General features: G+C 41.1%; 1 protein-coding gene across 1 annotated transcript in view; it reads right to left on the bottom strand.

Annotated features, from left to right (window-relative positions):
• The window catches only part of LOC122814125 (protoheme IX farnesyltransferase, mitochondrial), a 1,575,333-nt gene that overhangs the window by 20,412 nt on the left and 1,530,626 nt on the right, over nt 1-24,295 (bottom strand). The window contains exon 7 of the mRNA XM_044086740.1: nt 14,960-15,192. Coding sequence (XP_043942675.1) covers nt 14,960-15,192 — 233 coding nt within the window. The remainder of the gene's footprint in view (nt 1-14,959; nt 15,193-24,295) is intronic.

The following is a 24,295-nucleotide window of genomic DNA, read 5'->3' as shown; positions in this document are numbered from 1 at the left end:
AGGGTAGATTTCCTTTCCATAAAAGTCGACTATGCTTGATACAGTTGTTAAAGTGCCTAACATCAAACATTTTCATCAAGCTGTTGAGGGAAATAAACAGTCTATCCATTTTAGGATCTCCTATGATTCCTATTCTATATGAGGGGACAATTATTCTTCCTTTATGTGGCTTCACAGATTTGACATACAGAACACATCTATTATAATGCAGACTCATCTGAACCCATTGTCAAGTTATTCTCTGTACACTATCATCCCATCAGAGCAAGAGGCCTTATCATTTTGTCAATAACTTAATTTTCCTGCTGCCATTTTCATGGTTAAATGAACCACACTTTTGCTCAGTTGTGTAGGGGCTTGGCTAGATAAACTGCTAAAAGGATTTCTATTTTCTGCCAATTAAACTGTACAGGAAGCCTTCTGTCTATCTATATTTTTTATCATTTCTCTCAAAATACCAGTTACAGCTCTTTTTGCCCTTAATATCTATCCAGTACTTAATATACATCTTGTATCTTTTTTGCTTTTTCCTTACATTCATCAAACCAGTATAAAGATCTGCAGCTCTGTTTTAATTATATTTTTTCTTTGAGGCCCCATAGTGTACCAGAAAAAAATTCTGTTATTGAACCTTAAGTGCTTACTCAAGTAGATATATAAATCATTCATATTTAGCAATCTTGCTCAGAAAAAAAAAACAGATCTATGGCACATACAAACCTGAGTAGTCTCTTCCTTTCTGCATTCACTATATAAACCTGTGGATAACATTTTCCCCAATACTTTACAAAGCAGATCTCTTCCTATAGCTTACTAGTCCTCATACTGAAATCTCCATACAATACACTTAATGGGGTCAGCTGCTTTCCAGTCAGCCTCCAAAAGGCCCTATAAGCTTATTCCACTTCCTGCAGAAGTCCTCCACTTTCTTTATCAGAAGGATACAAGTATTTACCAGCTTAAAAGTACTAGATCCTGTCTTGAATTCTATGGCTAAAAGCTGTGGGTATTAAAGATGACCTTCAGGTTTAACATTGTAATTACTTTTATGCATCAGTCCTTCGTGGCCCCTACCATAATTTGTCTTTTTTTTTTTTAGCTGAAAACACCAAATGATTTGCTAGCTTGCGAGTTTATATTATCAATCTCAGTGTCAAGTTCCTTGAATAGTTATTACACTAAAACTTTAGACAGAGGGGAAAAAATCTTACTTACCTAATCTGAGTGAAGTCCTGCAATACTCTATAATAGTATTTTTACACAGTCTCATTCCAATTTTAAAAGTATCTAGTCAGGATCTAATATTATTCTCAACAAATTCCTCATTCCTGTGTCTGATTGTAGAGGCATTTTCTACACTAGGCCCTAACCATGCCTCTGTTGGTGACATGCACACCTTCATCACTGCTGGTGTTACCAATGGCCCTCTATCTGCACACGTGCACTTCCTCAGACATAAAAAGAAGCTGCCATCACCAGCTTGGGTATCTGCAGTGCACATCCTTCCTGATACAGGCACATATTTTCTGTGATCTGAGTCAACGTCCTTTGCAACAGAGCTGCAGAAATGCTAGATAGGCAAGCTGCTCATTTCCCATTCACTGCTATCCATCTCAAACTCCTAGTCTGTTACTTGAACTTGGATCCATTAGGTAACAGTAAGATTTAATCTTCTGTGCCATGAAGCCTGGACAAGACATGAAGCATCTGAGTTATCTGCATCGTCATTTTCTAATTCTTCTTTTAATGGTTTGTCCTCTTAGGAGTTGCATCTGACTTCTAAGCTTGACCCCACTGACAGCCACCACTACCAGTTAGAGTTTTCAAGGCAAAGGGAAAAATGGAAGCATGTTGCCAGGTCCTCCCTCCTGTATCACACTCACATGCACTCTCCCTCTCTATAAAACAAGTCATACTTTTCACACCTTCATTCCTTAGGTTGATTTCTTCTTGTATGTTTTTCGTCTCATTTCTTTAGCTGTTGCATAGATTTCTTACCCTAAACTTCCTGTTTATATTCCTTTACAGTACATTCTATATATGCTTCCCATTTTCTCTGCCTTTGGTGTTTATCTCATTGAATACATATACATTTTGTATATAACCCCTTATCATCATCTTCCTCATTATTATAGGTTCAAAGGTAAGTACTAGGCTATCGGCCCTAGGGCCTATATAAGCCTAGCCGAAAGAGGTTCCCTGGCTTTTGCCACCCAAAAAAAATATTTTCCTGTGGCCCTGTCGAGCAGAGCCACAGAAGTGATCCCCGGGGTGAATTTCCTGCTCCCCATCCAACTGTCAAGATTTCTCTTAAAGAGGGCTAATGAGTAGCTTTGCTTGACATGAATGGGTAGTCTGTTCCAGAGCATGGGAAGTCTCTGGGACAGGAATCTACCTCTCCAGCATGTTCTGTTTATTGTGGTGACAAGATTTAGGTCCCTGGAGCGCGTGGTCTGGAGGGATTGGGATTTCTTTAAGTGTAGCATGTCCATCAGATCTGGGTTAGACATGGCTTTGTATGTTAGGCAGAGGTCACCTCTGAGTAGGCGATATGTGACGGAGTAGAGCTGGAGTTTTTTGAGATGGTCTGCGTATGGCATCTGTTTGAGGCCAGTAATCCTCTTAGTGAGGTATTTCTGTGGCCTTTCTAGTTGTTGTAGATGTCTTGTGAGGTACATGCCAAATGGGGTGTTGTACTCTATAATGGGTCTGATGAGGGATGAGTAGAGAGGAACGATGACCTCTCTTTTTCTGTAGGAGAACCCCTTTGTGATGAGGTGTGCCATGTAGAAGGATTTCCTGACTACTGTGGCGATGTGATTATCAAAGGAGAGAATACTGTCCACCTGTGTCCCAAGGTCTCTTATCACACTTTCGGTGTTTAGTAGGCTAGTGCCTTTATGGTAGTTCATGGGTACGGTGTTTTTCTCAAAGCGGATGACAATGCGCTTCTTGGCATTGAGCTTTAGGCCATGACTTTGACACCAAGCATCAGTCTCAGTGAGGCCTCTGCAGAATGTCCACATCCTTAGGTGAATCTATTATGACTCCTAGTTTGCAGTTGCCTGTGAACTTCATTAGCCAGAGACCAGCTGTATTAGCCTGGACTTCTGAGAAGTAGATACTGAACAGGAGTGGACCCAGGACCGAACCCTGTGGTACTCTGCTTGTCACTCGTCTGAAGTCGGATTGGAGTCAGCTACTTTCACTGTATGGGTTCTATCTGTGAGCCAGTTGGCCACCCATCTTGTGAAATAGGGATTTATGCCCAGTCCAGTGAGTTTATCTACAATACCAGAGTGGGGGATGGTATCAAAAGCCTTGTCGAGGTCAAGATAGGCTGTGTGCACCACCTTACCCTTGTCTACGGCTTTGGTGACTGCTTCAGAGAATTCAGTCAGGTTTAGGAGGCATGATCTACCTTTTCCAAACCCAGACTGAGTGGGGTCCAGAGTTTGGAGGTACGTATGTCTTTGTTTATAAGCTCCAGGATGATGCATTCCATGGCCTTGCATACCAGGCTCTTCAGGCTAATGGGGCGGTAGTTCCCGGGGTCAGTGGTGGCACCCCCTTTGTGGAGTTGGATAACTGTCGCTGTGCACCATTCCAGAGGCACAAAACCTGAAGTGAGGCTATGGTTGAAGATGGTACTTAGGTGAGGTGCCAGTTCATTCTGTAGTTCATGCAGAACGCAGCCTGGGATGTTGTCTGGTCCCATGGATGCTATGTTCTTGGTTTTGGTGAGTGCGGTCTTTACTTGTGCGTCCGTGAAACAGGGCTTTCCAATCTTCCAGTATGGAGATAGGCCCTTTGGGGGGGGGTAAAGTTTGCACTGAACCGGTCTGCCAGGATGTTGGCAACATCAGTTGGTTCAGTAAATCTAGTGCCATTGTGCTGTAGCGCAGAGCAGATCTGAGCATTGCCATTGAGATTCTTGACATAGCTGTAGAATGCTTTGTGGATGTCTTTAGAATCCATGGTGCTTTTATTTTCGTAACTAGCTTTGGAAGATTTTATGAGGGATCTCAGCTTCTTACTGAGGCTGACTAGGGACTTCCTGCAATCATGGGATTTTACTCTTTTTTGCAACAATTTCTTCCTTCTGTTGTAGAGTTTGTTTATGGCAGGGGACCACCGGATTGGCTTCCTTTTTTGGAGGATAGCGTCTTGGTTCTGTTGGGGATGGCACGGTTCACTCACTCATGTATGTGCTTATAAAGTGCATTTGTATATGATTCAGCAGTCGTGCCTCTATTTTCTGTCTGTATGGGTGCTGTGAAGTTAGCCTCATCTGTCTTAAGAAGCATGAAGTTTGCTTTGGAGAAGTTTTTTTATGGTGGTTTCCTTAATGGGGGGTGGGGGTGGGATATGGATGTCTAGGATGATTAGCTTGTGGTCGGATCTGACCAGTGAGAAGTTGACCTCTGGCATGGAGCATCTGTTACCCATATTGGTAATGACCAGGTCCAGGATGTTGCTGCCCCTGGTGGGGGTATGGACAAGCTGATCCAAGGTGTTGGAATTGATGAATTCCAGAAAACGTTGAGCAATTAAGTTAGTACATGAGTAGTTTTCCCAGTTGATGGTGGGGTAGTTGAAATCTCCCAATATTAGGGTATTTAGCTGTACCTTAATATTATCCAGTATATCGAGAAACATGAAGTAGACGTCCTGGGGCATGGCAGGGGATCTGTAACAAGCTACAACCTAAAGTGCAGTCTTGCCCAGTGTTAATTGTACTTGGATAATTTCAGATGCATTATGTTCAGCAACAAGCCTGGAGGTGTGGACATTCTTTAAGAATATGGACGCCTCCTCCTTTAGTGTTTCGGTCCAGGTTAGGTGGCCAAAAGGTGTAGTAAGACTTTTAACCTGGCACTATAAAACTTCACTGCCAATTATGAGCGGACAGGTGATCCGCTGTGGCGACCCCTAACCGGGAAATAATCCGAAAGAAGAAGAATGCAAGGGTGCTCTCTGGAGCCTAAAAAAACAGATATCTGTCACTGCATAGATGTCGATGTTCTCCATCTTTAGGAGTGCCTCGAGTGAGTGCATTTTGAGGTTTAGACTTCTAACACTTGAGTAGCATTACCCTTAGATTTCACTTATTTGTATCTACTACGATGGTGCGCTTGACGTTTGAGCCTTGCCTAAAAAAGGCACTATGGGGGGCCAATTGTCTTAGCCAGTATCCGGAATCCCAGAGGAGACAGGTGCAGGCCATCTCTGGCAAAGCATCATGGCCTGTTGCATCATGTCGTCCCAGGCAGACAGATGCTGGATCCCCTTAGAATGACACCAGAAGCTTAGGCAATTGTTGAAGTCAATCATTTTGTCCTTGTACTGTGGAATCATTCTGGGCGATGGCAGGATGCTACTCAGGGCTAGTGTCATACCTGCCTGGGCCACATGGTCAGAGAGCTCCTACATGTCTCTTTTCATGTAGTCCAGGGAGGTACATCTCGGGTCATTCACTCCAACATGGACAATGACAGAGTCATATTTATACTTGTTGTGGAGTGACTTGAGTGGGTGCATTATATGGCAGATCCTGGCACCTGACAGGCAGCTGACAGCAACTTTCTCCTTGTTTAGCCTGGTGAGAGGGACGTCAGTGTGCCTGACTATAGAGATGCCTATGACTAGTGTGTTGGGTATGTTGTTTTGCCTTATGGACTGAGGTTGAGTGGGACACTGATTTTGTGGGCTACATGTCGTTCGGGTAGTGTTGGGGGTGGTGGTTGCTTGCATTTCAGCTTTGGAGGTCTCTGTTGTTTGGCAAGATTTTAATTGAGAGCATCTGTGAATGTTGGTGTGTGTTTTGTGTTACTATGTGTGGGTTTGGGTGGTGCAGGTTTTGATGGACTATGTGTTGAATGCGATGTGATGTTTACCTTCTCCTCTTTATTGTCTAGGCCAGTCTTGGCTGGAGAGAGCTTGGATTCAGTTTGGCTATATAAGTGCATCTCTTACAGGTTGCAGTGTTGGGTGGTAGGAGGAAAGGGTTGTCAGTGTACATGAGGCAATTGCTACATTGCCCCAAGATACCCAGATTCATCAGATGGACAGGAGAAAACACCGGGAGCTGACCCTTACACATGCCTGGTTAGTGCTTATTAATTTAAGTACTAAAAACTGTTTTCCTCTTGATAAGCGAGGAAAGTTGAGTGCTGCAGTAATTTGTAGATTATTTACTGCTTGCAACGAGTTTTAGACAAGTGCTGAGCACAAAGACACAGTTTTGAATGCTAAAACTAAAAAGCTGGCTAGTTCTAATGGAAAATCTGAAAAGCAGACTTTCTGGCACTGGGAATAGTTTAACCATAGTTAAGCGGTGCTGTGCGGAGCGCAAAACCGTGGAAACACGGGTTCAGATTCTGAGCTGAAATCACTCCTCCAGCGGCAGAAAGCTCACCACTCTCACTGATGAACAGAAAAGCTTCCCTCTATCTTAGTAAGGAATGGGCAACACAGAAAGTACAAAGCCCAGATTCAGCAAAATCTGAAAACCGGACTCTACTGGTTATAGAAAGGCAGGAAACGAGTAGAGAGAGAGGATTTTTTTTTCACGAAAATTAGAACAGCTACAGTAATACAAACACTTTTGAGGCAGTAAAATGGCTAGTGCACGTGAGTGTGTAGCCCTCAGCAATTAAGCAGTTGAAAAACACTTAAAAATGATCAATTAAAGTGCAAACAGTATCAGAATTAAAAATCAGTTCAAGATAAGTAGCAAAGTTAATAAAAAAAACACAGAATAGTGCGGTTAGCGAAAATAAGCAGTAGAAAGCAAAAGAAAGGTACTTAATACACTTTTCCCAATATCGCAGCAGGCAGTAGGTCAGTCTCTCTGCAGCTTAGAACAGCTTCAGCAAACAGGTACATCTGATTTAAAACTCTGGCTATTAAAGGCAGAGAACAGAAACCAGACCAATTATCCAATCAACAATAGCAGATTTGCAGGAATGCCCCTAGCCAGATTAAACCAGTCCAATTCTCTCTCTGCCACAAAGAAAAGACAGGCCTCTAGACAAAAGATTTCACTGCAAACTGAGTGTCACAACAGTAACAGATATTCAGCTCTATCACACAACTAAAAGGAGAGTAAAAACAGTTGTACAGATTACAGATATATTCTTCTCATTCATTTGTTAATTCTTGTTTGTTTTTTATAAATCTAGCAAAAGTGTGGACTGTTTTCTTCACTGATTGTTCTATTTTTTTTCCTTTCACCATTCCCTAAACATTTTTTCCGCTTTTTGTAATTTCATAAGCCTTTTCCTTGTGACTTTAGATGCAGTATGCTCTGTTCCACCATTATCACGTAATATGTTATACACAGTTAGGAATTCTAAAACATTCTGCTCTTCTGTTGATGATGTTTCATGTGCTGAACTTATCTACTCTTCATATTTCTTCTGCCCTTAACTATACCAACTCTCTCGTGTGAATTTATTACCTGACTGATGTTTGTCAACCGAGGTACTGGACCAACTTTCAAGGACCCACTTTTGACACATCCCAGGGTTAAAGAAACTACAGAATGGAATTTCAAAAGCTCCTACTATGGCTCATCAGGTAACAACCTGAGGAAGCCACGACTGAATGAACGCAATTGGTCACAGCAAAACCTTCTGCATTTATATGTGAAGGACTTTAGTTGCAAAGTCCTCTTACTCATACATAGTAACTCTATCTTCACACAACTGTGGATAAAAATAAACATTACAAAATAGTGAATTAATGCTATAACACACACAGCACAGCAATGATCTCCCATGACAAATACTACTCATCAAGTTACAAGTGATCCAGTTGTCAGCGGCAAGCTGTAACAATTACAGGTGGTTATTCTACTCCTAGGGGAGGGGAACAACTGTTTTTGGATGAGCGACAAAGTTACTTGTCCCAAAATGGTTTCATTAACTTATATGATCCTTCATTTATTACATAAACCAGTTATTCTTGTATTCTAGTTGTTTTTCCTATTTTGTTTAAGGTGTGATTTACTGTTTTTTGTTGATTTCAAAGGCTGCAGTAATTGTATGAGGCAGTTTGTGTAGGTTTCTATGAGGTGCTTTTCTATCTGGTTGTCAGAAAAGTTTCATTGTTCTTTTTTTTTCTTAACATCAGTTACATTTTTTTTTTTTACATATTTTACTAATGTTTTGACTTTTACACTTGGTTTTATTTCTATATGCCGCTGTGGTACGGCGGTAGCATTGTTACCTCACAGCAAGAGGTTCTCCTGTTCGATTCTCGGCTGGGCTTGGGAGTGCCTTCTGTGTGGAGTCTGCATGTCCATCCCATGGTTGGGTAGCGTTGGAAAGACATGCATGCGTAAATGGGCGTGGCTTTGTTGAAGGTTGGGCGTCGAGCTGGCACTTCGCCGCTTCGTAAAAATCTACTACCAATCATTAGCAGACCGGAGTTCCGCTGTGGCGACCCCTTACCGGGAAAAGCCGACAGACAAACAAACAAACTTGGTTTTATTTCTATAGTTTACCCATGGTTTAGATAGTTAGAATTTGATCTGTTTTGCAAGCAATGAACTAGTTTTATTGACTAGTCAAAATCAATGACTCATTTTACTTTTATTTTCTTATTTTAATTTTTTTTAGACCAATCCCCCTGTTGACCATTCATGCCTCCTCCCTTGCTCAGCTAACCTGTCTGTCTCTCTTGGGGCAAAAGCTTTCTAGCCCATTTTTATTTCCCTAAAGGCAAGGGTCAAGTCAAGTTGGTAGTAGTGCTGTCATTTGGATGGAATGGGTTTATTCTATAAGGCCCTCAAGATCCCCTGTGCATGCTTCAAAACATCCTATGGGTCCGTGTACAAGGGGCCAAAACCATGTACATGCTCAGTAAACATGGCTTTATCCCTCTATTCCAACAAAGGTGGCTGAATATTTTTGTTTTATGAATACATTTTATTTCCTCAGGGCTGATTTAGGTGACCAGTATTGTTTCTAGAGCAGTATGTCTGTGTGTTTTTCATTATTTTTTTTAACACTGAAGTGAAGATAAAAAACAGTAATTTATTTTACTTTGTTCTTTTAAATGAAGTTTTGGTTAGGAAGTTTTGAATATACATGGCTGCTTTGCTATGTGTAGCATGTGTGATTTTAGTTTTAGCAGGCAGCATATGGTGGGTTTGCAGGATTTTTAGTAGGAATGATGATACATCTGATGTACACAAATGCATGGTGACACATTAAAGCTGTAGACAAACTTCTGATGACATGCAAAGAGAGAGTACATAGACAAACAGTTCCATGATTTATCGCACCTTTATTTAAACTACACCATTAGAATTTGTGTGCATCTGTACATTACTGTTTCTATATGCATATCTCTATCAATCTATATAATATATTTGTCTATATCTATATCATCCTACCGCACACTATGTTGGACCATCTCACAAAGTGACATTTACAGTTACCAAAGAGAAATTGTGTTGTTTTGTTGTTATTTTTTTTTTCCTTCCATCCTGTCAACACACTTTTTCTGACAAGACAGGCACAGTATAACCCATTTAGGAAATAATTCAAATAAGTCATATCACAGCCTGTTTCAGGTTAAGAGCATAATCAGAAAATGAATACATTTTTCATTTATATAATCTGGGGGGGAGGGGCCCGATTCTTTAAATATCTAAGTGTATAAATGTTCTGTGACATACTTTATGCCTCACTTTTGAAATATAATTACATTACTGTGTGGTGTGTAAAATATAAGATACTATTACACACACACACACACACACACACACACACACACACACACACACACACACACACACACACACACACACACACACACACACACACACACACACACACACACACACACACACACACACACACACACACACACACGTATAAGCAACAGCAATACTAGTTGTTTGATTTGCTTGTGAATCATTCAGAGTATCTGCTCTCTGTCAGTATTTATAAAATAAACTGTAAGAGAAAACCATCCTGAGATCAGAAACATCAGCTGTTTTAAACTCCAAAGTGTATTGAGATTGATCAGTGCTGCTGGGATGATGACCACTCTAGCCTTTACTTTGCCTAATCAGGAATTAATACATTTTTCCTCCTCATTCATCCCTAAAGCTGGATATATTATTAGTTTTAGTGGAGAGAATGTCCACCAGCAGTGATAAAACACTATTACTATAACCAGCTTATATCTGAATTTTTTAAAAGGAGCTAAAATAAGAGTTATTACCCACCTGTTTATTAAATATGCAAAGATTCCTGTACTAGCTTTTTCTTTTCTTTGACACATGTTACAAAATATCAAAATAAAATAACTTGCAGTGGTTGGTATGATCCTACCAGAAACTGCAAGACGAGACTTAACACTCTAGGGAAGGATGTTTTGGCAGCAATCAATTATCACTGGCAAGGTGATAAGCAAGCAATAACACCCACCTAGGGGTGTTCTGAGGCCTGATACCACAGGCGGAGGGCCTCTACACCCCTGGTAAGGTGTTATTTCCACAATAACACACACCCTGGAGGGCATTACTGTGCTTAGAGAATGGACTGTCTGTAAAATTATGTTTTACTTATTTTTTTCTATTACTATATTTTTTATATAAAGCTGCGGTAACATTGTTGCCTCACAGCAAGAGGTTCTCCTGTTCGATTCTCAGCTGGAGTGCCTTCTGTGTGGAGTCTGCATGTCCTCCCCACAGTCGAGTGGCCTCCGAAACACATGCGTGAATGGGCGTGCCTTCGCTGAAGGTTGGGCGTCGGGGCTGGCAAATCGGCACCATAAAAATCTACTGCCAATCATTAACGGACCGGAGTTCCACTGTGGCGAACGCTAAGCGGGAAAAGCCGAAAAGACAAACAAAACTATATTTTTAATATTTTTTTGATGCAAAATAGTTCCTCCACCTAATGTTTCAAACTTGCTGTAGTATATATTAACGGTGTTGGAAGAAGCACTTTACATCCAAAATATAACAGTTTAAGAAAATATCCAGGTATTTACTTGTTGGTCCCTTACTCCTAAGATGTTTGGCTTGTTGGCAGTCACTGGAGATTGAAGTTAAACAATGACGTACATTTGAGTTTCAGACTTATTTTCTTCAGCAAATTCAAGCCAACATAAATCCTGTATTTAAGCAAGTTTGTAATTTTATAAGAGCAATAATTAAAATCCCTTTCAATTTTTGAGCCTTCATTCCTCTATATTTTCGGCTTTATCCAGATTTCTTCAGCTGAAAGGTCCAGAGGTATGAGACCTTCTTAACTGTTGTTGCTGCCAGTTAAGTCAAGCTCACTCACTCTCTCATACAGGCACACCTCTGCTTCAGAAAAGGCATGGAAACACAAATTCCAATATTCAAGTTAAATATGTCACTATTTTCAGCCATTCTTCCTCCTTTATTTTAAGCTTGTCCAGTTACTTCGAGCTAACAGTTGACAGCATACCTCTTAACTATGCAAATATTTGCAGAATATCCAGATTTTTGTCTAATATGGTCGGTCCATTCCTCATAAAATTTGTAGTTTTCTGTGAAAATCATTGGGGATCAAATTCATTAACTAACAACAGACATTTGAGTTTCAGACTTCATAACCTTCAGAAAATACATGCTAATGGAAATGCTGTTATTCGAGCAACTTTCTAAATTTATAAGAGCAATATTTACAATATGTACCTATATTTCGTCTTTTGTTTCCCTGTTATTTGTGGCTCTGTCCATATTTCTTGTGCCGAGAGGTACAAAAATCTCTTATATGCTGCTGCCTGGAATTGCCCGATCACTCACTCTTCACCACACACCCACACACACACCCACCCACACACACACCCACCCACACACACACACACACACCCACACACACACACACACACACACACCCACACACACACACACACACAGCATCTCATCTACTTTCATGTATGCATTCACTCGTACAGGTAGACACACACACACACATTCACAGAGCATCTCATCTACTTTCATGCACGCATTCACTCATACAGGTAGATGGTAATGTAAACACACACACTTTTTACCTTCATTTATTTTCGATCATCTCGCTCTCTCTCTTACTTAAATACATGCACACTCACATGCAGACACACACACTTTTTATTTTACTCTTATTTTACACTCGCTAAAACAGCAAAAGTGCTGCTTAGCGAGTGTTAAGAAAGAGCTCGATCTCTCTCTCTCTCATACACACAAACAGACACACACACACACACACACACACAGATGCTCGCGCTTTTTAAATTTTTTCTTCTTTTTTATTTTACACATGCTAAACAGCTAAAGCACTGCTTAGCGAGTGTAAACTAATGGTGGCCTTGGACTCGTTTTTTCAGCAGGTATTACTTGTAGATTAACAGCCTGCTGGATAACATTTGTTCTCCAATCAGGGCGTGATCTAAAGGTTGCCCGTTCTTTAAATGAAGCTCAAACAATATCACAAGGATTCTGCAGCAGGGTGACATCAAGAGCATAATATGTCTGTTTGGCTATCAGAAAACTTGGCGTTTGTTGTGTTGCATAATGAGGCCTAAATGTGTCGATCCCCAAACATGCTATTATAAATCTGTTTTGGTGATGTAAGCAGTCAGCTGCAGACTATCTTATGTCCTCAAATCCCACATCTGCCTACAGAAGATGAAGGGCTGTCACTAGGCATTTCATTGTCTTCTTGTTCCAGTATTGGCAACTCAGTGACCACTGTTCATTCTAGAGTTAATGTTACTGGCACTGCAGAGGGTATCCAACCACAGCAGTAGTTGGTTGGTCCTCAAAGAATCACAGGTCTTCTTAGGTAGCTAAGATGCTAGCAGGAGAAAAAAAGAGACAGAGAGAGTTCATAAAACAGAAATATTTACTTTAAAGTCCTCAAATGTTTTGGCACTATTTAGAGAAAGGCAACACAGCAATTTAACTGGCCTTTTATCCAGGTAAATGAACTAGACAAACACTAATCTTTTTAAACAATGATGTGGGCCACACGGTCTAGTGAAAATACAATGTCTACAGAGTGTTAAGAGTAGGCAAGCAACCAGTAATTTTTTTGGAAAGTTGAAAGAAAATGAAGAATCTGGAGAAAATACCAAAACATGAGAGGACATGCATACTTTAAACTCAGCGATCAGAAATCAGGAATGGACTGAGACCATAGATCAGTGCGGTAAATACCTTAATCACTGAACTACCTTGTCGCCCAAAAGATAACAGCTTTTTGTTTTTAAAGCAGCCAGTGCAAACTGCTGATGTAGAGTTCATCTTGCGATATTTGCTGATGGTATGGACAGTAGCGTGGCAGTAATACTTGCAAATACCTTAGATTTCCACTTTTAAATGAACAAAAAGCTGACACGTATCTTGCAGCACGGACATTCACTTGGTGTGGGATTTCCTTGTAATATCTAGAAGAGAGTAGGCAAGAAAGGCATGCCTTGCTGAAGTAGTACAGGAGCTACAAGTTCTTGGTTATAAAACATCATGTAACCTTAAAGAGAAACCTGTTACACATTTAAAAGCAGCAATGATGAGCCACTAAATAATTGTTTCAGCGCTCTTAAGTGCTTGTGAAGGCCAAATTCAAACAACTTGATTGCTCTAATTTTCAATTTAGCTTCTCTAAATTATTCTCATAGTCTTTCCATTCCTGAAAATGAAACCGTCTTAGTTTTAGCATTTTCACTTTATGTAAATGGACACACATCATTATTTTACCTGCTGTATTGTCTTTGTATATGCTTAGACTACATAATTTACCATTTAATGTAATCTCTTCATACTAACTTAGCATTGCACACGCTATAGAGTACAGCTTGCAGATTAACTCATTACTCAAAAAGCAAGCAAAATAAATACACTACATTGGGTCAAACATCTCCAGAGGTACTGTAAACAATTTTAACAGCTGTTTATTCCAGAATAAATTAAAACACACCGAACTGCATATTTCACACATGGAACAGTTTTCCTTTTGCTTGGGAAGCTTAGCTAAGGCGTTGTATTTTAAGGCATCATATATTTGTGGAAATTAAATTCCTAACACCATGAGACATTAAGTCCAAAATCGTTCAAGCAAAAAATCATTACAAATAAAATTTATATTTTCTAAGAAGGTTCATCTGCAAGAAATGTCCAAGTAAAGAAACTTTGGTATGACAAACTTCACCACAGCAAAATGTCCTGCAGTGGAAGAAAGTAAACAAAGTACAGTTTCAAATATAAATAACGATAAAGACTCCATGTTCCTTACATATTCTGGATCACACATCAACACTTTTAATAAGTACAACATCTGCTCATGTCAAATTAACATGATCTTAACTATAAGTTATTTCTAGAGTGCAAATGACAAGAACAAGTTCAGTATAAAGGAACAATTCCATAAACAGGACTGGATAACTGGGCATTCTTTTCATGGTAAGATACATGTAGAGCAAAAGAAAGAAGGGACACGTGAATCCATCAAATTCTAAATGACCACAGCAGTGTGGAGGATAGCTTCTATCATAAAATCTCCACTGTCTCATGTTTTTTCAGTGAGACATGCATCTCCTGGAAAACTAACAGACGTGGGGGAGACTGGCCAGGAGTGTGCAGAAAGTACTCCTCAGTCAGTGTCCCAACAGGTACAGGAACGTTATAATACAACACAGATAATGCATTCCTGTAACACTCACTGTTAAAGAAGCATATCAATTACACATGGTTGATTTTGAAATGTGCTGAATGTGAGTATGGAATAAACTGAACAGAACAGGTTCTGGCTTCCTCATGGCCCTAAACTACATTAAGTAGGTGATCTGGAATGCATGAGAGAAAAAGTAAGGCAAAATATAACATGAACCTCTAAAAAACAGAAGCCATATAATTATGCCTAAAAATATGCTGTCATATAGTGAAGGTGGTAAGACAGGGTAATACTTTAAATGTTTTAATACTAACCTGCATCCAGACTTCCTGTGGCAGCTGTCCAGCCCATCATGGGTGGTATTGCTCCAACCAATGATCCCACCCAAGTGTTGGCAATGCTAAGTCTTTTCATTGGAGTGTAACAGCAGGTGTAGAGGAAAATGTTGAAGGCCCCTAAGGCTCCAGTCAGTGGGTTTACCCCCCAGACCAGCAATGTAATTCCTGAGACTGCACACACAGCTGCAAAAGAGACTGCATGGAGAGGGCTGCAAAATAAACAAACAAAAAAAAAAACAGGTTAACAGCAGTGTAACTGTACGTGACTTGGGATTATGTAAAGGTGCAGTTAACAAATGATTTCAGCATATTTTACAATTCTATAGCAACTCACCATAACAGTACACATTCAACTACAGTACTGTTGCAGTAATCATAACAAATGACAGTTGTAGGCATCCCTGTTCATCCAGCACAACAACTTCAGAACCCTTCCCCCCCAAAAGCAGCAGATACCCTCTCCATAGGAAATCAAAATGCTCCCAGTGTAAAGCTAACGTTCACTTTCACCATCTTGAAGCTTTCTTTCCTAGAAAGGAGAAACTGAGTCCTTCCACGATTTAATAATACATAAGGGTGAAATACTACAAGTGACAATGATAAAGAGAGAAAGGACCTAACCTGCTCAAGAAGGGGGAAGAGAATTAACAAGGCTCCTCAGCCAAATACACAAACTTGTGCAGACCCAAGGCCCTAAACAAAGAGTAGGTTATAAGGGAAAGGTACACCAGCCTGGCATCAGGGTGCCTACAATCCAAAAGGAAAGGGGGTGACAAATCAGAAGAGATGGTTGCAGGAATGTGGTACTGCAATAGTGATCTCCTTGAACTTCTACTGTTATGGTATTTTCATACACAGCTATACTAAGTTATTTGTTAGATCAATTTTGCAGAGATCGTAACTTCTGGGATGATTCCCAGAGCTTCAGGATGATTGTGGGGGAGAGGATGGCATGAGAAGAGATAACCAGCTTGCACCATGCCCAGGAGATCAGCTGCAGTAATCCCTGCTCCAGCAATAGTCACTGTCAAGTCTGTAATATTTTGAGAAGTTGCTATCAGACATCCAGGTTGCTTATAGTCTTTGGTACCAACCCCATAAAGGAAAGCCATGGTAGTGACTTTGCCCTTGGTACTGTCAACCTTGACTGAACCTACCAGGTATTTATCATGGGAAGAGTAGTAAAATTGTACACAAAGTGCTAGCCATTTGTATATGATCCATTTATGCATTGGTTCTACCTCCTCCTTTGCTGCAAATGAGATAAACGACTGACTGGACTTAGTGGTGTCCCTGGTCCTGTGTAAATGCATCTTAGTTGCCTGTGCATGCCTAAGGAAGTTTAATTCTTTCTACTTTGTTTTGTGGTATAGGGAAAAAAAAAACGGTAACGTGACAGTCTGATTCAAGGAGATTCTCATGCACACTCTGTGCCTATGAAAGGCTTAGAAAGGGTTTTCATGCACATTAGGGTTTGAAGCTCTGACATTCTCCTGGCTGTGGTGACAGCAAAAAGTATAGCAACCTTCATTGTTAGAAACTTGATGTGTGCTGCTGGCTCAAAGGGGGGACTACGTAAAATTTTCTAAAACAAAGCTCAGCTTCCAGGAGGATGCTACTCTCTAAGTAACATTACATGTAGTACTACTTTAAGGAACTTCTTTACTGTCTTCAGAGAACCCAGGGCAGATCCAATGGTAAAGAATCTGAAATGGCAGAAGGAATTATATGTCAAGCCTGTATCGAAAAACTCATAGCGATACTGATGGATCAAGGACACAGGTACAGAGCTAGGGTTCTTTATTCTGGCCTGGAAGCTGCTGGAAAACATTTTCCATTTGGATATATAGGATTTCCTAGAGGTAGGCTTTCTCATCTCTTTAATAATATTCAACATGTCCTTAGTGTATTGGTGTCAGAAAGGCAAGAGGATTAGATTATTTAAGATGTGTGCTACAAAGTCTCCTGGATGGGGTGTATGATGGACTCTGTTCTGTAATTAGTAGGTCCACTTATATGAGAAACACTAGATATTTCTCCCTGGACATTCCGTGGGAAACGTAAAGCAGTGTCGCCTGGACCAAAAGGGTGCTACAGCAACTTTTTAGATCTGTCTTGCCTCAAATTTTGAATCATTAAGGGAAGTAAAGGGACTGAAGGAAAATCATACAGAAATGGACCTGCCCACTTGATGGACAAGGTATCCATTGCCAAAGGATCTCTGTATGGTGCTCATGAGCAAATTCATTTCAGAGTATGCTGTTTACAGAAGCAAACAGGTCTGTCTTGAGGGATACCCTGCCTCTATACTAGTTGAAGGAAGACCCCCCCCCATTGTAGAATCAACTCGTGAGGGTCTGTGTTTGATCTGCTTAACTGGTCTGTCACTTTATGCTGCTGGGATGATATATACACTGTCCTGAATCATATTCTGCGTTTCAGGGCCAGGCCCCAAGCAGTCAGTGCTAGCCTGCAAAGGGTGCAGGATCTAGTCCTATCTGCTTGTTGATGCACCACACTGCAGTTATGGTCAGTTACCTCTTGTAAGACACCCTCTGTCCATACCTGACTGCATATTTTGAAAGCCTGACTCAACGACAGTTATTTTTTTTTCATGTTGACATAGCATTAGGTCTAGCATGAATGCCCTCTAAGCCAGGTCTGACATTGTAAAGGTTTTGCTGGGTGGACCCAAGTGAATGGTTCCCCACATTCAGTCTACTCTGCTAGTCGTACCATTTCAGTTCTATGAAAATGCAAGGAGGAATGGGAATCTGTTCATAGGTCCACAGGAGATTACCAGGCCAAAAGCTTAAGAGCCCTTACAAGCCTAGTCAAAATAACCCAATTTTATCCATTATTTGGCTCCCTAGGGGCAAGAGGATGGCATGGGTTTGTGCCTAGCCCTATGCCTTGACTATGTTATAGATTGCTGCTGTCCATAAGAGACATAGGAGATATCTCAGGAGTGAACTTGTGATTTCTCATCCATTGATCCAAACTGAATTTGAAGAGGGGTCAGGGAAGGGCTCTGCTTAACGTAAACAGGAAGCCGGTTCCAAAGAAGGGGCAATCTCTGAAACACATATCTGTCTCTCCAGCATGTTTTGTTTGATTTACGTTTAGATCCCTAAACTGGGTGACTTTCGTGCTGTTTGACTGGCGGATGTGTAGCAGCACCATCAGGGCTGGATTTGTGAATGCCTTGGAGGTCAGGCAGAGGTCAGTCCTTAATAGTCAGTAGGCAGAGTAAAGGGATAGGGCTTTTAGTCTATATGCATAGGACGTATTTATTACACCCTGTATTTTCTTTGTGAGCAACCTCTGAGGTCACTCCAGCAAGTGCCTAGTCAAGTACATGCCAAATAGCACACTGTACTCAATTATTGGTCTAACGAAGTTTGAGTACAGCAGGACTACAATTTCCTTGGATCTGGACGCCATACCTTTACTTGTAAGTTGTGCCACATAAAAGTACTTTCTGACCACTGTGGACACATGGCTGTAAAAGTTAAGCCTACTATCTGTGTACATAGATCTCAGTATACTCTTAGTGGTGTAATATTGATATTCTAATTTGCAGGAGTATTTGACTTTTCAAAGAGTATGAAAATGCATTTTTTTGCATTTAGTTTTAGGCCTTGGTTCCAGCACCAATCATTTATCTGATCTAGACCCTCCTAATGGATATATACATCGTTGGTGGGGTGGGGATTTAATGATTGACCCCAGCTTGCACTCATCAGCAAACTTTGTCATCCACAGGCCTTCCACATTTACCCTGACGTCAAAGAAGTATATTCTGAACTGGAGTGGTCCCAGCACTGAATCCTGTGGCACACCACTAGTAACTGGCCTCTTGCTGGATCTGGATTCACCCCCTTTAACCAAGTGCCCTGTCCATAAGCCAAATGGCTATCCATCTGGTGATGTAGAAATTTATGTCCAGTTTTGTGAGTTTCTTTATAATACACGAGTGGGGAATTGAGTCAATGTGTTGGCCAAGTCAAGGTAGGCAGTATGTACTGTTTTAATCTCATTCATGGCCTTAGTGACTTTTTCAAAGAAATCCACCAGATTCAGTAGGCATGATCTGCCCTTGACAAAGCTGAACTAGGTCAGGTCCAGTGTTTGGAGGTTTCTTATGTCATTATTTATCAGGTCCATGATTATTCTTTCCATGGCCTTACTTATAAGACTAGTAAAACTTATAGGTCTGTAATTTCCTGGGTTAGTAGATGGTCCTATGCAGAGAGGGATGACTCTTGCTGAATGAAACCAGTCTGGAGGCTGTGGTTCAACAGAGATCCTAATGTACCTGATAAGGCCCGATTTAAGCTGTTTACGGGGCAACCTGGTATATCGTTAGGCCCCACTGAAGCTGTGTTTTTAGCTTTACAGCACACAATAGCAACCTATTCTTTGGTGATAACTGGTGATGGAGTGTTGGAGGATATTTCTTGGGGGAGAACTGGGGGTGATGGGGAGGTGAAATTTGAGCTGAATTTGTCAGCCAGCAGATTTGGTATATCTTCTGGCTGAGTATAGGTGATGGCATTTACAACTAACTCCGCAGATTGTTGGGTGTTGCCCTTAAGATTGTGGACATAACTGAAAAATGCCTTATAGTTATTCATAGCTTTTGAGGCTATTTTTACCTCACAGTCTGCTTTCAGAGAGTTGAATAGTTCCCAGATACATCTGTTTAGACTAATGAGGGACTTTTTGCTCCATTGTGCACATTTCCTCTTACATCCTAATAGGACTTTCTTTTGTTGTACAACCTATTAATACCAGGGGTCCACCAGTGTGGCTTGTTCTGCGGTTTGACCTGTGTTTATTTCAGTCTGGTACTGATGTTCCGATACAGTTGTTTACATGGCTAAACAGGGCTTTTGTGTATGCCTCTGCATAGGTTTCTGTGTTTTCTGGATTTGGGAGAGCTTGGAATCTAGCTATGCTGTCCCTTAACAGGAGGTCACTTACCTTAGAAAAGTTCTTAAACCTTTGGGGGTTAGGTGGGGGGGGGGGACTTGTTTTACCTTTATTTCAGGAGAGATCACTTTGTGATATGATCTTACCAGTGAGAACATCACATTAGGGGCTGCAGCACTTTCCCATATTTGTGAGTACCAGATCTAGGATATTTGTTCCCCTAGTAGGAGTGTAGTCTAGACGCTACAGGGCATTTGATTTACAAAGTCAAGAAATCGTTGGGCCTGCATTTTAGTGGTTGTGTATGTCTCCCAATTAATAGAGAGGTAGTTAAAATTACCCATGAGTATAGTATTGGGTTGGATGGTAAGTGATTCTAGTAACTTCAGGTATGAAGTGTGGGTGCCCTGGTTCACAGTGGGTACTTGCAACTAGCAAGAATATGGTAATGGATTATTTCCATGGTTAGTTGGACATGAAGTAGCTGGAGCATGCCATATTGTTTGACCATCCTTGAGGTGTGCTTATCCTTTATGTAGACAGATAGACCTCCACCTTTTGCTCTTTCTTGTTCAGTAGGTGGTCTGAATGTATGAAAGGCATTACAGCCATCCAGGGCTCTGAACCATGTTTCAGTAACTGCACAGACGTCAGTACTCTTCAGGGTGAGGACAGCTTCTAGGGAGTGCTGTTTCTTATCGAGACTCCTAGCTCTGAGCTAGGAGTGTCTGCTCCAACTGGACCTGAGATACCACTGGGAGCTTCCCCATATATAGTCTGGTATAGGAACCATCACTATAGCTGAGGCCAAACAGACCAGAGACGTACACATGCACTGGCTGAGGCTTGCTTCTGCTCCACTAACAGTAGTAAGTAATTCTGCACATGTTCCACTTTGTCTTGATGAAGAAATACCATTTGCAGGTTGTTTCAAGCAGTAAGCACAGAAAAACTATTTTGGAGGAGGTAGAGATGCCGGACTTCTGTAGGCTGAGACTGAACTCCAGGCTGTGAAGAACTGTCATAACCAGTGATACAAACCCTGTTCACCTCTGCCTGGATTAGGCAACTGTCCAAGTATGGGAAGATGTGGAAGCTCTTGGCGTCCGAATAATGGAAGATGTAGGTAGATTCATAGGTGCTTACTAGGTTATCTGGAATACCCATTTGCTTCACGTGATTGCTGCTCCAGATTAGAAAGCACTGATACAGACTCCCAGCAATCCTACTAGACTGTTTGGATCCTGCGGGACAGGGAAGGATTCCATGCAGCCATGGTTGCTCCCTGCTGGAGGAAGGACCTTGTAGTTTTCGTACCGTTCCCCTGCCATTTTTTGTTTTGCATTTTTTTTTTGCATACTCTGCTTACTGAGTATCAGCTCTGATGATCTATTAATTTCTCACAGATGAGTCATTCCTGTCTATTCATTCCCTGTGACATGACAACCGATTGTGGAGTTTGAATTCTGGCAGCTATCGGGGATTTTTCATTATGTGGCCTAACCCTATAACTCACTGAAGAGATACAAGTTCCTGCATCACACCATCTATGCTTACTCCTGATACACAAGCCTTAAAGGGCTACCATCACCAGCATATGCGGAACCACCAACACCCCTACTTCTGTGTGGCCTGTTCTCTGGGGGAACAGTCTATGCTACTCCCCCTGGACTGCCAGTTCACCAGTGAATGTAGGAATCACTACAGATCTCCCTCCTTCCCTCTTCCCAAGTGAGAGCGCTGATGCAAGCCATATGCGTCCCTCCTACCCCATATAGCTCTTTTAGCTTCCTGAGCTGTTAATCAATCTTGGGTCATACAGATCACTGCCAGGGCTTTATCCCACTGCACCGCACAAATGGGTGCCATTTAATTTTCACTTGGCTTTTTTTAGCCTTTTGCTGGCTTATTATTCCCTTGCCTGTAACAGAATAATCCTGGCTTAGATGGATAGTTTCTGTTATACTATGGCAAGGGGGGTGGGGTGGTGGCATATAATTTGTTTTCCACCCTGCATAACTTTACCCCTTTTCTACAATTTCTTAAGAACTTCACTGGCTGGGGTCCCAAACAGCATTAAGGTACGCAGTGTGTATCAGTTTGCCTTCATCCACTGCTTTGGTGACCTTTACAATAAATTCACAAGGCTGCGAAAGTATGACTTGCACTTGATGAATTCAAACTGAAATAAGTCCAGTGTTTGGAGATTCCCTATGTCAAAACAGTGCAAGAAACTTCTCTGTGTGGAAGATTTTCAATCCATACATCTCTAGTTAATCACTGTATATTAATCAGATCAGACAATAGTAGTAGAAGTAGCAAACGTATGCCCTGATTGATTAATTCCATGAAAAGTCTTTCCATGGCATTGCATACAAGGCAGGTCAGACTTATGGGTCTTTAATTGCCTGGGTCTGTGAAGATCGTCTCTTATGCAAGGGAATGACTGTAGCTGTTCTCCATTCACTTAGTACAAAACCTGTATGGAGGTCGAGATTGAACAGTGCTATTAGAGGTGTGGCTAAATGTGTTTCATGCTATTTAAATCGCATCCAGTGATATCGTCAAGACCCATCAGTGCAATATTTTTAGCTTCTGATAGCACTTTTCGGACTATTTCTTGTGTGATATCTGGAGACGAGTGAATTTCAGGTATACCTTGAAGGATAGATAGAAGGGAGAGAGGAGTAAAGTCACAGCTGAATTTATTGGCCAGTAGGTTCCCTATGTCTTTAATCTCAGTGTAAGTAACATTGTTCGCAATCAGCTTAGAGCATTGCTGAATTGTGATTTGGAGATTACAAACACAACTAAAAATGTCTTGTGATTGTCTTTGGCTTGGGTAACTATTTTGGCGTCAAACTTGGCTTTCATGGATTTTAAGTTCCTAAGTCGTTTAAGTGTCAAGGGCTCTAACAATCTGGGAATTGCTCTTACTTTTGGTCAAAATTCTTTACTTTTTATTATAAAACTTACTGATATTATAGTTCCACCATGAGGGATTCTTTCTGGGGTTTGCCTTGCACTCCTTCAGGGTACAGCTGAAACTTGCCAATGTATCACTTAGGAGTAGGTAATTTGCTTTTTTTTTTTTTAAACAAGAAACATCTTTATTAAACTATCACTTATGACATAGGCAAACAACCATATTGACATAATCTTAGTTGTAAGCATTTTATATCACAAACCATACTGACATAATTTTAGTTGCAAACATTATACATCATATATGAGTAGGTAGTTTGTCTTAAAGACATTTCCAAAGGTACCTGGAGTAGAAAGCACATTCGGTTTCAATTTTATTTTGAAGGAGACTGCTTTATGGTCAGACCTAAGAAGTGAAGACACACAAGGCATGGCACAAGATGCTCCCATATAAGTAAGGATGACATCCAAGATGTTACTCCTCCTAGTGAGCCTCTGACTAATAGCTCCAGGTGTGCACTAGTGCTGGCAGTCTAGGTCTCCCAGTCTGTGGTTGGACAGTTTAGATCACCTACGAAATGGTATTTGGTTTAACAGTAAGTGATTTTAATTCTTATCAACAGGTGGTGTGGCTTTCTCTTGTCATAAAGGGAGTTCTAAAGCTAGCTAATATATGGCACGGTACCTTTCTGATGGTTATTTGGATATTTGGAAGCTCTAGTGCATCATGCTGCTTTACCAGCCTTGACATGAGTCTCTTCTGGATGTAACTTGAGACACCTCCACTCTTTTACCCACCTACACAGCAGCTGGTTTAAATGTGTTGAAGGTGTTATAGCCCTGCACAGGAAGAGTTCTCTCCATTATCTTAAACCAATTTCCAGTCACTACACATCAATTTCCTCCAGGGGGAGAAGGCCTTGTAGGAAGTACAGTTTCTTGTTCAGGCTACCAGCATTAATCAGTAATACCTTCACAATTTGCTTCACTGTTTTGTTATGTTGATAGGTTTATCAAGTTGGCATTGCCTAAAAAAAGGCACCATGAGGGTGGACAATCTTTGCCAATAATCAAAACCCTAGAGGGGACAGAGGCAGGCCATCCCTGGCGAAGCTGCATGATCTGTCGTCATCCTTGGAGAAAGGTAGAATGCTGTTCAATGCTAGGCTCCTAACTGCCATGGACACAGTCTGACAGCTCCACCATCTCTATTCATATACTCAAGAGGAGTTGCACCTCATGTCATTGACATTAGCATGAATTATGGCACAGTCATACTGGTACTTCTTGTTCAAGGACTTGACTGCATGCGTGATCTGATAGATCCCGTCAGCAGAGAAGCAACTAACTGTCACTCTTTCCTTGCTCAGCCTGGTAAGATGCACAGCTACATGTCTTAGAATGGAGTCACCTTTAACAAGAATGTTTGGTTGTGTCAATGCCTGCCTTATG

The sequence above is a fragment of the Protopterus annectens genome, chromosome 10.part0 (genome assembly GCF_019279795.1).
Source record: "Protopterus annectens isolate FY-2018-M chromosome 10.part0, PAN1.0, whole genome shotgun sequence".
In the NCBI taxonomy this organism is placed as follows: Eukaryota; Metazoa; Chordata; order Ceratodontiformes; family Protopteridae; genus Protopterus; species Protopterus annectens.
The sequence above is the reverse complement of the archived record's forward strand: the minus strand, read 5'-3'. Positions and strand labels throughout refer to the sequence as shown.